Source organism: Elephas maximus, chromosome 20 (assembly GCF_024166365.1).
Source record: "Elephas maximus indicus isolate mEleMax1 chromosome 20, mEleMax1 primary haplotype, whole genome shotgun sequence".
Lineage (NCBI taxonomy): Eukaryota > Metazoa > Chordata > Mammalia > Proboscidea > Elephantidae > Elephas > Elephas maximus.
The window spans coordinates 63211279-63225271 of NC_064838.1; the positions used below are offsets into that span (position 1 = coordinate 63211279).

General features: G+C 51.8%; 1 protein-coding gene across 3 annotated transcripts in view; it reads right to left on the bottom strand.

Annotated features, from left to right (window-relative positions):
• Positions 1 to 13993, bottom strand: part of FAM3D (FAM3 metabolism regulating signaling molecule D) — a 43611-nt gene that overhangs the window by 3317 nt on the left and 26301 nt on the right. For all 3 annotated transcript variants that reach the window (XM_049863162.1, XM_049863161.1, XM_049863163.1), the window contains exons 5-9: positions 12447 to 12564; positions 11106 to 11164; positions 6511 to 6561; positions 1729 to 1813; positions 450 to 576 (exon numbers count right to left, since the gene is read on the bottom strand). In XM_049863162.1, coding sequence (XP_049719119.1) covers positions 450 to 576; positions 1729 to 1813; positions 6511 to 6561; positions 11106 to 11164; positions 12447 to 12564 — 440 coding nt within the window. The remainder of the gene's footprint in view (positions 1 to 449; positions 577 to 1728; positions 1814 to 6510; positions 6562 to 11105; positions 11165 to 12446; positions 12565 to 13993) is intronic.

The window sequence follows — 13993 nt, forward strand, 5'->3', positions numbered from 1 at the left end:
TATACACATATGCATTTCTCCATGATCCAGGTCTTTGCGACACAGTCAAGGCAGCTCCCTGCTGGGGGACTGGCCAGTCAGATGACGCTGACCACTGATGTGAATGACACCTGGTGGTCTCCCCATCCCGCCTGTGTGGAGATTCCTTCCCGCAATTAGCCCAGTGGCGAGTGAGTGTCAGGGTTCTAGGGTGATGCAATTGGTTTGCACCTGACTATTAACCAAAAGGTTGGTGGTTCACACCCACACAGAGGTCCCACAGGAGAAAGACCTGGTGATCTGCTCCCATAAAGACCATAGCCAAAAAAACCCTATGGGGCAGTTCTACTCTGTCACATGGGGTCACCATGAATCACAATCGACTTGATAGCAACAGGTTTAGGGGTGAGTGTCTTCCTTACCCCCACATCTTGTCTTTCTCTGGGGCTGGGAGGGGGCCAGGAACCTACCTGCTCAAATGGGCTTTTACTCTTGATGTCTTTGGTCCCCAAGAAGACCCAGCTGTCCCGGAACCCAAGCTGCTCTGCGTAGGAACTCCCCAAGTTGGAGAAGAGCTTCCTGGCCTCATCATTCATTCTGCAGAGGACAGGAGACGTCACAGTGGGTCAACAGGGAACCAGGGGGTGGGATGGAGGAGGACAAGGTTCAGAAGGTCACGCCTTGCTCTCCTCCGCCCTCCAGAGACACCTGGGTGGAGCCTGTGGTGCTCCGTTGCACTCAGTCAGAACAAGGGTGGAAGTGTCCCAAGCCTTTCCCTCCTACAGGGGGACTCGGATGGGGCTGGAGAGGTGATGAAACACTTCCTTTTCTGGTAACAAATATACTACGTGCTCATTTAAAAAATATGGAAAATCACAGAGAAGTAACTAAAAAGTACTCACAGTCCCACTCCTGATGGACTCATGGTAAACAATTTATTTTCCCCCGTCTATTTTTCCATGCACAGTGGGATCATACCAACTGTTTTGTAACCTTCTTTTTTTGACTTAACCCTAAAGGATGAGCATTTTTTTCATGTCCTTAAATGTTTTCTAAATCATCGTTTTTGCTGCAGTATACCATAATTTATGTACGTATAACATGTATTCTGTCATTTGCTGTTAAGTGCCGCTGAGTTGACTTCAACTCATAGAGACCCCATGTGACAGAGTAGAACTGCCCCACAGGATTTTGTATGCTGTTGTCTTTACAGGAGAGGAGCTCTGGTGGCTCAGTAGTTAAGTGCTCAGCTGCTAACTGAAAGGTGAGCAGTTCTAACCCACCAGCTGCTCCGAAGGAGAAAGATGTGGCAGTCTGCTTCTGGAAAGAAAACCCTATGGGGAAGTTCTACTGTCCTATAGGGTCACTGTGAGCCAAAATCGACTCAATGTCACACAACAACAATCTTTAAGGGAGCAGATCGCCAGGTCTTTCTCCCAAGAAGCCGCTGGGTGAGTCTGAACCACTGACCTTTGGGTTAGCGGCTGCGTGCTTAACCACTGCACCACCAGGGCCCCTGACATCGTAGTATATCATATAGGGCAACACATCAGCATTTACATAAACAGTTAGCTATCGCTGGACAGGGAGATAGTTCCTGGCTCTTCACTGCAGCAACCCAGGCTGTGACAAACACCCCAGAACACGTCTGTGCGCACGTGACTATTTCCTGAGGCTCAACTGCCAGAAGGTGGAGACGCAGAAGAGCAGCAAAGGGGTGCAGGGCTGGAAAGCGTGTTTCCCACTTACTTGGTGCCCGGGTCGTCATAGGAGGCCACCAGCACCAGCATGTCCCCTGAAATTTCCTTAAGGAATTTCACCAGTTCATTGGGGTCTGCAGAGGGAGAAAAACGAGGTGCTGGTCGTTTAGGAGAAATGACTGCTGGTCATTCTCTTCTAGACCCTGGATAATAGGAGTGGCCCGGAAGAGGGCTCCCTGCGGCCCTGGCCTGGGGAAGGGCTCCTGCGGCCCTGGCCTGGGGGGAGGGCTCGTAGGGTAGAGTGCGTGGAGCGAGGCGACCCTCTTTCAGGTGGTCTGGGAGGGTTCTGGACACTGGAATGTGAAGTTGCTGGGTGATTCTAATGTGCAGCAGGGCTGAGACCCACTGGTCTAGAGGACCTCTGTGGGCCTCCTCCCAGGGGCCCAGCACAGCCATCTCTCAGGAAGCCCTGAGCTTTTTGTGCACCCTCTCTGCCCCCTCCTCCCTGCTCAGCAGCCCAGGCTGGCTGTGGGGACTTTAGAGGGTATACCCACATGACCTCAGATGACCGCAATCTCAGAGAACGAACATTGTTTTTGAGTGCCATCAAGTCGATTCTGACTCATGGTGACCCCGTGTGACAGAGCAGAACCGCCCCATAGGGTTTCCTACGTGTGCTTTTTATGGGAAGGAGCCCTTGTGGAGCAGTGGTTAAGTGCTAGGCTGCTATCTGAAAGCTCGGCGGTTCAAACCCACCAGCTGCTCCTTGGATATAGCAGTCTGATTCTGTAAAGATTACAGTCTTGGAAACCTCATGGGGCAGTTCTACTCTGTCCTATAGGGTTGCTACGAGTTGGAATCAACTTGATGGCAACAGGTTTTAATCTTTACGGGAGCAGATTGCCAGATCTTTCTCCTGCAGTGCTGCTGGGTGGGTTCCAATCACTGACACTTCAGTTAGAAGCTGAGCACTTAACATTGAGCCACCAGGGCTCTTTGAGGGAACATTACCTAAACCTGATGCTGTCGAGCTGACTCTGACTCCTAGTGACCCTATATGACAGAGAGAGTAGAACTGCTCCATAGAGTTTCCAAGGCTTTAATCTTTCTGGAAGCAGACTGCCACATCTTTCTTCAGCAGAGCAACTGGTGGGTTTGAACCACTGACCTTTCAGTTAGCAGCTGAGAGCTTAACCACTGTGCCACCAGGCTCCTTGGAGGGAACACTAGTTTCCTTCAATTCTCCTGTGTACACCAACGAGCAAGGTTCTATTTGGTGTTTCTGTATCTTTAACACTTCTTAAACTTGCTAATCTCTCCATTTAACAGAGAGCAGACCTTGGGCTCAGCATGTGGGGAACGCATCAGCTTGCTTTGAGGACACTGATTTGTTCCTGTTGCATTTATTGCAGTTAAGAGCTACGGCTGCTAACCAAAAGGTCAGCAGCTCAAATCCACCAGGCACTCCTTGGAAACTCTATGGGGCAGTTCTACTGTGTTCAATAGGGTTGCTATGAGTTGGAATTGACTTGATGTCAGCAGGTTTTGTTTTGTTTTTTTTTTTTCTCTGCAAAACAAGGGATAATGGCTTTCTACTTAGTTTTTACTTACGGTAGTGTTTCAGTTTCCTTTAAAAATATATTTGTTTAGGTAAAAAAGGAGTTGGTTTAAAGGAAAATAGTAATAATGCAGGTGGTACTGAATATGGCATGATTTGTGAAGGAGGCTCCTGAATGACTAAAGTGTGGAAAGGTTAGGTTAGTGGCTAAAGCACGGGCCATATCTGTAAAATGAGGATGATTGATAGCCCTGTTCATAGCAGTTTTGTAAAGATCCAATGTGATGACTCTGAGCAAACAGTAAGCACACTATAATGGAATTAATATTATTAGCAGGATCCACTACATAACTCGAGGGGCCCAGTGAAAAATGAAAATGCAGGCCTATTGTTAAAAGACAATTAAGAAATTTCCAGACCATGACAGCATGGGGCTCTCCTAAGTGTGGGGCCCTGTGTGACTGCCCATGAAGCTGCCCTGATCATTAGGAATCCCATGGGGATCCCTCAGACCTAGAGGAAGAATCAATAGTCCACAAGGTTGGCCACTGACCACCTCAGTAACACAGAGGCCTCCAAACAGTCACCATGCAGTGCTTTTATTTTCGTTGTGTTTATACATTTGCTATATGCTGGGTACTGCTGAGTCAATTTCGACTCATAACGACTCTGTGTGACAGAGCAGAATTGCCTCATAGGCCTTTATGGGAGTAGATTACCAGGTCTTTCTCCCGAGTTGCCGCTGGGTGGATTTGAACTGCCAACCTCTGGTTAGCTGCTGAGTGCTTAACCATTGCACCACCAGAGCTCCTTCACAGCAGCTCTTTTAATGAAATGGCTCTTGAGCCTTTAAGACAAAAAGTTGTTGTTATTAGTTGCCATCTTAAAGTAACCACGTTTTGTTTGAGCTGTTTGCAGGTATTAAGATCTGGCTCTTTTCTGGGATGGACAGTGCATATTTGGAAAAAATAAAGTGTACCTTCTGTTAATCACTACCTCACTTTAAAAAAATCATTTGTCTCTTTTGTTTCCTGTGGAAAGGGGCAGCTTGTTTTCAAAATACTTCTGTTACGGGTTCCCCATCGCCCATGGCTACATCCAAGTTCATGTGAGGTTTCATCTTTTTTTTCCCTTTCATTCTGACAGCGGAACTCGTTGCTCTGGAATCATCTGGATGGGGTGAAGGAAGGAGGAAAGGGAAGAGAGAAGACTAAACTGCTGCCCCTCCAGCAGCCAAGATGGGCCCTTTGACACCAAAGATTGCAGGATATCATTTATTCCTCACACCCATCTTCTGAGGGGACACTATCATTACCTCTGTTTTACAGATGAAGAAACTGAGGCTCAGAGGTGCCACTTCCTCAGGTCTGCAGCCCTAAGTCTCTGACTCCAGAGACTGGGGCTTTCACAGAAGGCTGTCATCTGCAGGGCCCATTAGGAGAGCAAATGAAGGTCCCTGGTTCACCCCCTTCCCTTCTCACCTGTCCTCAGTTCGGTCATGCCCCAGTGGCCTTGCATGTTAGCATGTGGGCACCCCAGTCTGCCTGTGAGCTCCATTCACAGCCCCCCATTCTGTATCAGCGCCCCCAACCCCCATCCTAGGGGTGAGCTCAGAGGACACCCCTGGGGAGAGGCCTGCATGGGCCCTGGATGCAGGCTCCAGGCTGGCACATGCCCCCATCCTGCAGACTCCTTACCCAAGAGGTGGGATGGGGCTGAAGGAGGGCAGAGGGGGACCCTTGGGCATCCCAGCTTAGCCCAGGGGCCCAGCTGACTGTCTGTGAGGGTGAGATGCAGACCAGCTTGCAAAACACCCCCCAGGTGTGGTTTCTGATAGCAGATCCCTGTTTCTCACGTGTCAGCAGCTTCCTTTGTGAAGCTGAGAGGACACCCCAGCCTTGGCTGTCTGGTGACTTTCTCCACTCGGGCTCACATATTTAGGTGGGTTTTTTGTGGGGGTTGAGGCAAATACGGGGACTCTGGAGAGAGGAAACCTAGCTGTTTGGGGGCAGCACAGCTTTCCACTATGACTAGCTGTCTGGAGTCAGAGGTCACAAGTGCTCTGCCGAGATTAGAGCTGGTCTCAGGTAGATGGAAGGGAAACTGAGCCCAGCTCGGCCCCAAGAAGGTGCAGGAGCTCAGTTCATCTGTCACGAGGGGAACCAGTCGTTGCAGGGCCTGGGTCTCTGCCTGTTTGCAAAGCGCAGGGACCCTTCTGGGCTGCCACTTGTTGAGGCTCCTTGGACCAGAGGGAGGCTAGGTTGCCAGTGGAGCAGTGGTCTGGCATCTGGGGTCTGGGGCTGATCCCACCACTTTTGGAAGATGCCAGGAGTGTGGGTGAGACTCCTTCTCTTGTCCATGGCTGTGCCAGGTGTCTGGTTGGTGAGGAAGCTGCTGGTAGAAACTTAGATGCCCGGAACTCCAGGTCAGTGCCCTGTTCTGCTGGGTTGTGCTAAGAGGAAGGGTCAGCAACTTTCTAAGACCTGGGGCCGGCGTGGCCACATGTGGCCATGTGCACAGAGAAGCTCAAAAGCATGTCTGTACAGAGTGAGAAGAAAAGAAATCTGCAGAAAGATGCAGAGAGCTCAGAGCCTGAGAGTTGTCCTTTCTGGCTTTGTCCCCTCCCTGGCCCACAAGAGGCCCTGGTGACCTTAAAATAAAATACCCTCTGTCTACCTGAGCTTGAGTGGGTATAGCAGCTGGGGTGCCCTTGTCCTTGGGACTTCAGTTCACCCATGCCTGTCCTCCGACTGCCAGCGCCCATATTCCTTTGCCTGAGGGCTTTTTCTGTTCTCTGGATCCCACTTTGCTGCCCTCAAGGCAGGCTATAAGTGCTGGAAGCCCCGAGGAATTACAAGGATGGGCACCGCAGATCCCTGGACCAGACTGGGATATCTCTGAGGTATGTGGTCAACACTGGCTCCTGAGTTCCCCAGCGGGATGGAGCCCTTGTTGTTCATGTGGTAAATGACTTGATAACACACTCTCTATTGGCTTCCCTCTTTTCCTTTCTTCTCCCCTACTGCCGTTTCCTGAGACCACCTCCCAAATAAACCATTGCACTGGAACCTTTGTCTCGGGGATCTGCGTCAGGGAGAGCTTAAACTATGAAAGGAGGAAAGAGTTTCAAAGGCAGCAGGACTCTTAACCCCCAAAGCACCTCTTTCTGTTTGTCTCCCATAGAAGCAAGTGTCAACACCTCCGCCTCCATGGCTCCCATACAGGAAAGATCTCAGCCCACCCTGTGACTTCAGGGCCAAAAGAAGCACCTACCTCCAGAGTACATGTCGAAGTAGCTGTGTCTCAGCATCGTTCCCACAGATCCTAAGGATTTAAGGGGGTAGAGTTGTCATTGCCTGCGATATGTCAGCCTGCCTGTCATTTTGCTGAAAATGGCTACTCTTTGGGTTGTGTGTTTAAGGATTAGACATATAACAATAACAGAATAAAACCAGCTCCTGGTGAAAGCATGCAGGCACCCAGTAACTGCTGGTCTGGTCTGAGAGGCACGAGAACATCATGGCTGAGGGATTCTGGAAGAGAACGGAATCTGAGCAGTCTGGGTCCTTGTTCTGTCCTGCACTCCCTAACGTGGGACTTAGCACGCTAACCTCTGTTTTTGTATCCATACAATGGATCGTATGAATTCAATAAGTTGTATTTAAAATGTATAGTAAGTACGCAAGATAAATTTTAGCTGCCAAAAATAACAAAAAGAGCGAATCATCATCATCCCCAAAAGATCTGCTGTTGTAGAGTTGGCTCTGATTGGTGGCGACCCATGTGTTACAGAGTAAAGCTCCTCCACAGGGCTTTCTGGGCTGTGATCTTTGTGGAAGCAGATCTCCAGGTCTTTCTTCCACGGTGCCACTGCAACTGCCAGCCTTTGATTATACCCAAGCACCCAGGGACCTCTAAATGTCACTAAGCCAAAAAGCCCATTGCCATCGAGTTAATTCCAACTCATAACGACCCTATAGGACAGAGTAGCACTGACCCAAAGGGCTTCCAAGGCTGCAATCTTTACAGAAGCAGGCTGCCACATCTTTCTCCCATGGAGCCAGGCTGGTGGGTTTGATCAGCCGACTTTTTGGTCAGCAGTTCACCACAAGGGCTCCTCACATACACATTAAGAAAAAAACCAAACCCGTTGCAGAGGAGTCGATTCTGACTCAAAGTGACCCTTTGGACAGGGTTTCCAAGGAGTGGCTGGTGGATTCAACTGCCAGCCTTTTCGTTAGCATGTGTAGCTCTTAACCACTGGCCTATACATTAGTACCACCTAAACAGAAAACCTGCAATTTGGATTCTCAAGCTCTTGAAGACAAAGGGATTTGCTGTGGGCTGAACGTTACTCAGTTTCCCGGAGTTCAGTAATCTTGAGTTGTGTTTGTGGGTTTTGCCTGGCGAAGGGTTGTTGTTGTTAGGTGCCGTGGAGTCGGTTCCGACTGACAGCAATCCTGCGTACAACAGAAGGAAACACCATCCTCTCAAACGCCGCAATGCTTTGAGCCCACTGGTGAGGAGTTAAAGGGCCCAAATCCTTCAGGAACGGGTGTGCTGCAAGCAAGTTGCAGTTCTCCCTCACGGCCACTAGATGGAGGTGTTGCAGAGGCGATCGCGCTCTACATTGCCTCTGTGGATTCCAGAAACTGGGGGCTGTACCCTCAAAGTCACCGTAGCTCTTCTGCTTGGGGGAGGGGAGCAGGCTCACCTTGCAACCCCTCCAGGATTCTCAGAGTCACGCAGCGTTCAAACCCTTTGGGGAGCTTCATCTGGGGCCCTTGAAAGGGGGCCTGTGAAGCCCTGAAACTGCTTTTATGATTGTTTCTGTTTTTCTGAAACGGTGGGGGTAGGGGCGGGGTGGGAGTGGGGGTTAGGGGCGGGGTGGGAGTGGGGGTTAGGGGCGGGGTGGGAGTGGGGGTTAGGGGCGGGGTGGGAGTGGGGCTTAGGGGCGGGGTGGGAGTGGGGCTTAGGGGCGGGGTGGGAGTGGGGCTTAGGGGCGGGGTGGGAGTGGGGCTTAGGGGCGGGGTGGGAGTGGGGGTAGGGGCGGGGTGGGAGTGGGGGTGGAGCGTAGTTTGAACAGTTCCTCTTGATGCTCTGGCCCCTTGAATGTTAAGAACTAGGGATCGGATCCTGCCAGTCATCCCCAATCTAAGGCTGTGAGGGGAGAGATGAACCCCGCTCGTTTTTATCAAAATGAATCTAGGGGTGGAAGGCACACGCAGACTTCACGCCTCAACCTTCTGTCTTCTTATCAAGCCTTTGGTGCTTCTGGCTCATTACACAGATGGGGTCTCTGAGGCCCTCGGAGTGATTTGTCAGGCTTCCCCACAGCTGGTAGATGCTGCAAATATGCTCGTAGATAGTGCTAGCCCTGGTGGTGCAGTGGGTAAAGCGGTCAACAGGTGGCTGAAAGGTTGGCGGTTCAGGTGCACCTGGAGAAAGATGCGGCCGTCTGCTTCCATAAAGATTTACAGCCTTGGAAATCCTGTGTGGTCACAATGAGTTGGAATCGGCTCCATGGCAGTGGGTTTGGCAGGTAGTTCAACTGAGCAATTAACACTTGGAGTCAGCCTAATCTGGATTTAAATCTACATGATGCTGTGTGACCTTGGGTAAGTTGCTTAACCTCTCTGAGCTTCCAATTCTTACCTGGAAAATGGGGATGTTGAGCACGGCTCCATTTTAGCACTGTGTGCAGAGTAAGTGAGATGGCTAGCACACATTAAGCACCTAATAAATGTTAACTCCTGTTGTCATTGATGGTTATTTTTATCCTGTGGCTTTGTGGGAGATAAAGAGGAGGATATTCAAAGAGGTTTTCTCAGGCAGTGGTGCATTTGGGGGAAGAGAAACCCAACAGATTTCAGCCAGGCCAGCTGCAGCTGGAGCCATTACCTGCCCCTCTGCACCATGGGGTGAGTGAAGACTGCTGGGAACAGTGAATATAATAAGCTGAGGCCCCTCCAGTCTTCTGGGCTCTGGTATTTGCCACAGTGTGTGGAGACCAGCCTGAACAGCCACACTTCTCCCTACAGGAAGGAACCCAGGACTGTAGGACCATCATTCCAACAGCCACCTTCTGAAGGCTAGAGTGAAACGGGCTTCGGCTCTTGTCCTCCTGCCCCTCCCTGCCTGAGCCTTTCTCAGGCCCCCAGGAAGCTGGCCAAGGCTGCCCCCTGACACTCCTCCAGGCAGCGCCCCATTCTGCTGTGAACCATGACCTCCCTCTGACTCAGCAGGGTTCCTTGGTGGAGGGGGAAATGTATTCTAGGAGCAAAGTGCCCCAGCTTGGGTAGACCTGGGTTCCAGTCCCTTCTTGCCACTCCTCAGTGTGGTCATGAAAAGCACACCAGGCCTGCCATCCTCCCAAGCATCATTGTATCCTTTTCTACCTTGCCTTGATCTTTGTTCTAGGAAGTGGCTTACCAAAAAAACCAAACCCATTGCTGTTGAGTCAATTCCGACTTATAGCGACTCTATAGGACAGAGTAGAACTGCCCCCTAGGGTTTCCAAGGAGCGGCTGGTGGATTTGAACTGCCAAACTTTTGATTAGCAGCTGAGCCCTTAAAGACTGTGCCACCAGGGCTCCAGAAGTGGCTTAGAGCCAGGGAATTGGTCCCTGTCCCCATGTAAGAGAGAGAGAGAGAGGGAGGCCTTGGCGGGAGGCCACACCAGCTAGTCCTTTCCTGACACCTGCAAACCCAGCCTCTCCTGCCACACACCTACTTCAGGCTCCAGTCTCCTCCTCCTCACCTCTTGGAGATGCAGGGGCAGCAAGCCGTGAACCTCCTCTGGGTCTCCCTGCCTTCAGCACCCCCCCTCCAAACTGGAAGGAGGTTTCTGGAATGCAAGCCTTGCCCCTCATGCTTTGCTCACAGCCTTACAGTGGCTCCCTACTGCCCTCAGCTTCAAGTCCACCCTCCTGAGCAGGGTGTGGGGCCCCTCACCACTGCTCACATCCGTGTTTCCACCAGGAGGACCCTCTGTTGACCCCATGAGTCCCTCTCCTCCTTTCTCCCTTCCTTGCTGCCCCGGCCTGGAAGGAGCTTACCCCCACTTTTCTCTTCGCCAACCCCTACTCATCCTTGACTGGCCATCACCTCCCTCTGGCAGCCTTCCCTGACTACCCCCTCCCTGCCCAAATTCTCATCCCAATTCCTATAGCTTGCTGGGCTTCCTTCTCCTTAGTAGATGTTCGCCACATTGTGATGGTCTGTGAACCTCATAGACACCCTCAGGGGCTGTGGCCAGGGCCTGTCCTAGTTCTTGCTGACCCCCAGTGCCTGTACAGGGTCTGGACCACAGAAGCTGCTGTTAATATTTGCCGAACACCCGAATGAAGGCATGCGCTCAACACCGGACCCCACGTTATGTGTGTGGTTTGGGCTGGGAGGGCCTTCAGATTGGGTTATGTTCCTTAGGATAAGTGAGTCCTCCTGAGATATGGAAAGGCCTGAACGGGATCATGGGTAACCAGTAACTAGTTGCTGTCAAGCTGATTCCGACTCATGGCGACCCCCTGTGTGTCAGAATAGAACTGTGCTCCACATGGTTTTCAATGTCTGATTTTTCAGAAGTAGATTGCCAGGCCTTTCTTCCAAGGTACCTTTGGGTGGACTTAAACCTCCAACCTTTTGGTTAGCAGCCGAGCACATGGGTAGGAGGGGACTTTAGACCTTCCATTCCCACAGGCCAGCCACACGCTCCCTCTTTAGCACTAGGGCACCAGCGCAGCCCTGGGCACCTGGTAGAAGCTCAGCCAATGTTCGCTGAATGAATGTGCAACCTCCTCCCCACCCTCTCTAGTGCTAACAGTGTGGTAGGCACTAGAGGGGCCTCTGGGGGTGCGCCAGCGGCTCACCATTGATCAGTGCGATGTTCAGGCCTCTGCCCACGTTGTTTTTCACAGGGCTCATGATCCTGAAGAACAACAAGAAAAACAACACAACAGTTGGTCTCCGAGTGTGGAAAGAACGCTGCTTTCGTGACTCTGGGACGAGAGAGGGCCCACACGGCGCAACGTAGAAGCATCAGGAAACACACGGAATAATCTGGGCCATGTGTTTTCTGCTGGAAGCTAGTGGTGGGCTGGATTCTCCGAGGAGCGCTTCGTGGCTGCTTGGCCCAGAACAGTCCGCTCAGAGAGGAGGGAAGGTCCCTGCCTGGGGCTCTGTGGTGTTGGAGGCAGTGTCATCTCACCGCCCCCTCCAACCCCCTGCTGCAAGGCCTGAATACCTGGAGGAAGGCAGAACCCAGAGAGTTGCTGCTGTCCTGAGTCTGGGTTCCCCACGTGGAGCCTGGCACTCACACCCCTGTCTTCTGGAGCTCCTTGAGAGAACTGCCCTTCCTCTAATCTCAGGTCCGGTGGTTCTCAGGATGGCCCTCTCTCTCCCAGGCCTGGATGCACCATAGTGATTGGGTCAGGCATGGTCATGTGACCAAGGCCAGCCAATGAGATCTAGTCTTGAGGCTTTTGCAGGGACAATTTGGAAGGGAATGCTGTCTTCCCAGTAGGGTGCTAGGCTGGGGCAGTATATCAACCCAGCGGGGGGTCTCCCTCCATGACCACATGGAGAGGCCCATTTGCAGTAGGGAAAACCAGAGCTAAGAGACAGAGGAAACCAGAGCCAAGGCGGGTAAAAGAAGGAGCTCTGAAGACACGGTTTGAACCCCTGAATCAAACTGGACCTGAAACCTGCTGCCTCTGGCCTTTTGGGCCTGGCCTGTTAAGCAAATTGAGGTTAGGTTCAGATCCTGACAAAACCCCTGCCCTCTGGCTTCTTTTGTAGGAAGAACTTCCATCCCAGGGCCTTTACCATCTAGGTTGGATTCTGGGTCTATACCTGCTTTGATGCCATTCCTGAGCCCTCCCTATAGCCATCTCTGTGAGAAGCCCAGTAGTTTGGCTGTCAGACAGACCTGAGTTCAAATCTTGGCTCTGCCTTTTGCTAGCTGGATGACCCTGAGTCTCAATTTCCTCACCTTTACAACAGGGGTAATAACAGCGCAGAAGGAGTGAATGAGATGATGCTATAAAACACCGAAGCTGTTAGGATTATTGTTATTTGTGGCTCATCCTCCCCAACGGATGAGGAAGTCTGAGGAAAGTCTCCCAGGCCTGCCCACTGCAGCCTCAGAATTTGCCAATAAATGAACGAATGCAAGAAAGAAAAGGAAAAGAAGGGGCCCCTCAGGCACTTACACTTGGTTTTCGAAACACATGGAAGGGCCCACGACGTTGGCAGCCCCGCTGCAGATTTTAAACGCAAAGTAGTCCTTTGGGCAGGGCTTGCTGAGGCTGCACTTGGACTTGACGACTCCTGAGGACGGAACAGACCAGCCTAGGTAGGGGGCAGCTTGGGAGGGGGGTTGGGGGTAGGAGGAGAGGGCCGGGAGCAGGCTCAGGACTTAGCTCCTCCTGACAAGCCTTTCCTGACCACCCTTTCTGTGCTTCCACATCCCTTTAAACTGCCCCACCAAAGCACACACCGCCCCAGGTCCTGCCGCCGGGCTGTGGGTTTCATCACCAGAATAGAGCATTCTGGGATTCCCATCGTGGCACAATCCTGGCTCAAGGCAGGCCCTCTGTAAACGTGTGCAGTGTCATGAGTGGTGGTTAATAATCAGAGTCACCATGAGTAAGGGGGTCTCCTGGGAACCAAGCTCTCGGGCCAAGCAGCCTTTGTGCGCCTCGAGGCCCTGTTGACAACACCTGGCATGGTGGTTAGAAATGCCTCTCACCAGCCTGGTGACCTTGGGAAATCCTTCATCTTCTTTGTACCCCATCTGCCTCATCTGTAAAGTGGGATAATTATAGTGTCTCCTCACAGGGCTCTTGTGAGGAATAAGTGAGAACTGGCTAATGCCCAGACACGCGGGCTATTGTTGTTCTCATTGTTCATTTAGACATCGCTGAGTGCCCACTGTGCGTTGGGCCCTGGGATACAGCAAGGAGCAGGCCAGTGGCTCTGGCCCTCCCCTTCTCGGCTCAGCACAGTGCTGGCCGCCCAGCAGCACTCAGTACATGGCCCCTCTGATTCCCAGGGCTGTTGTCCACAGGACAAACCGAGGAGTCCCGTGAATGTCAGACAGTCTGTCCAGACCCAAAGGACCCAAACACACGGCCGTGAGCTGCTCAGCCCTCCGAGGCCTCCTTGCGAGCTGGGACGCCACCTGCACTTTCGGCTTGGCAGGTTATAATTTATCTTAATGCGTGTTTTTAACACCACCTGACAGCTCAGAAGGCACCACGAGGGAAGGTTGGGTAAACGCGGAATTAGGGAGTTTTCACCTGCAAAAGGTAAGTAGTGATTTTACCTCTCTTTTTCTCCCCTTTAGCCTCTGGCAGGCCCCTGGCTGAGGCTCTGCCAGTGCCGGCATTGGAGCAAACCCACGGGCTTCCCAGCGGAAGCTTACACAGCCACGCGCTTGCTCGGTGCTGGGCACTTTGTATTTGTCATCTTGTTAAATCGTCCCTGCCCCTGGTGCAGTTAAAACCAATTACCATCCAGTTGATCCTGACTCATGGTGACCCCACATGGTCAGAGTAGAACTGTTCTCATAGGGTTTTCAATGGCTGATTTTTTTTGAGAAGTAGATTGCCAGGCCTTTCTTCTGAGGTGCCTCTGAGCAGACTCAAACGACCAACCTTTAGATAAGCAGCTGAGCGTTGTGATGGTTCGCACCACCTGGGGCTCAGTGGTAGGTAGTACGCACTCAGTAAACATGCACTGAATGAACGTATAGAAC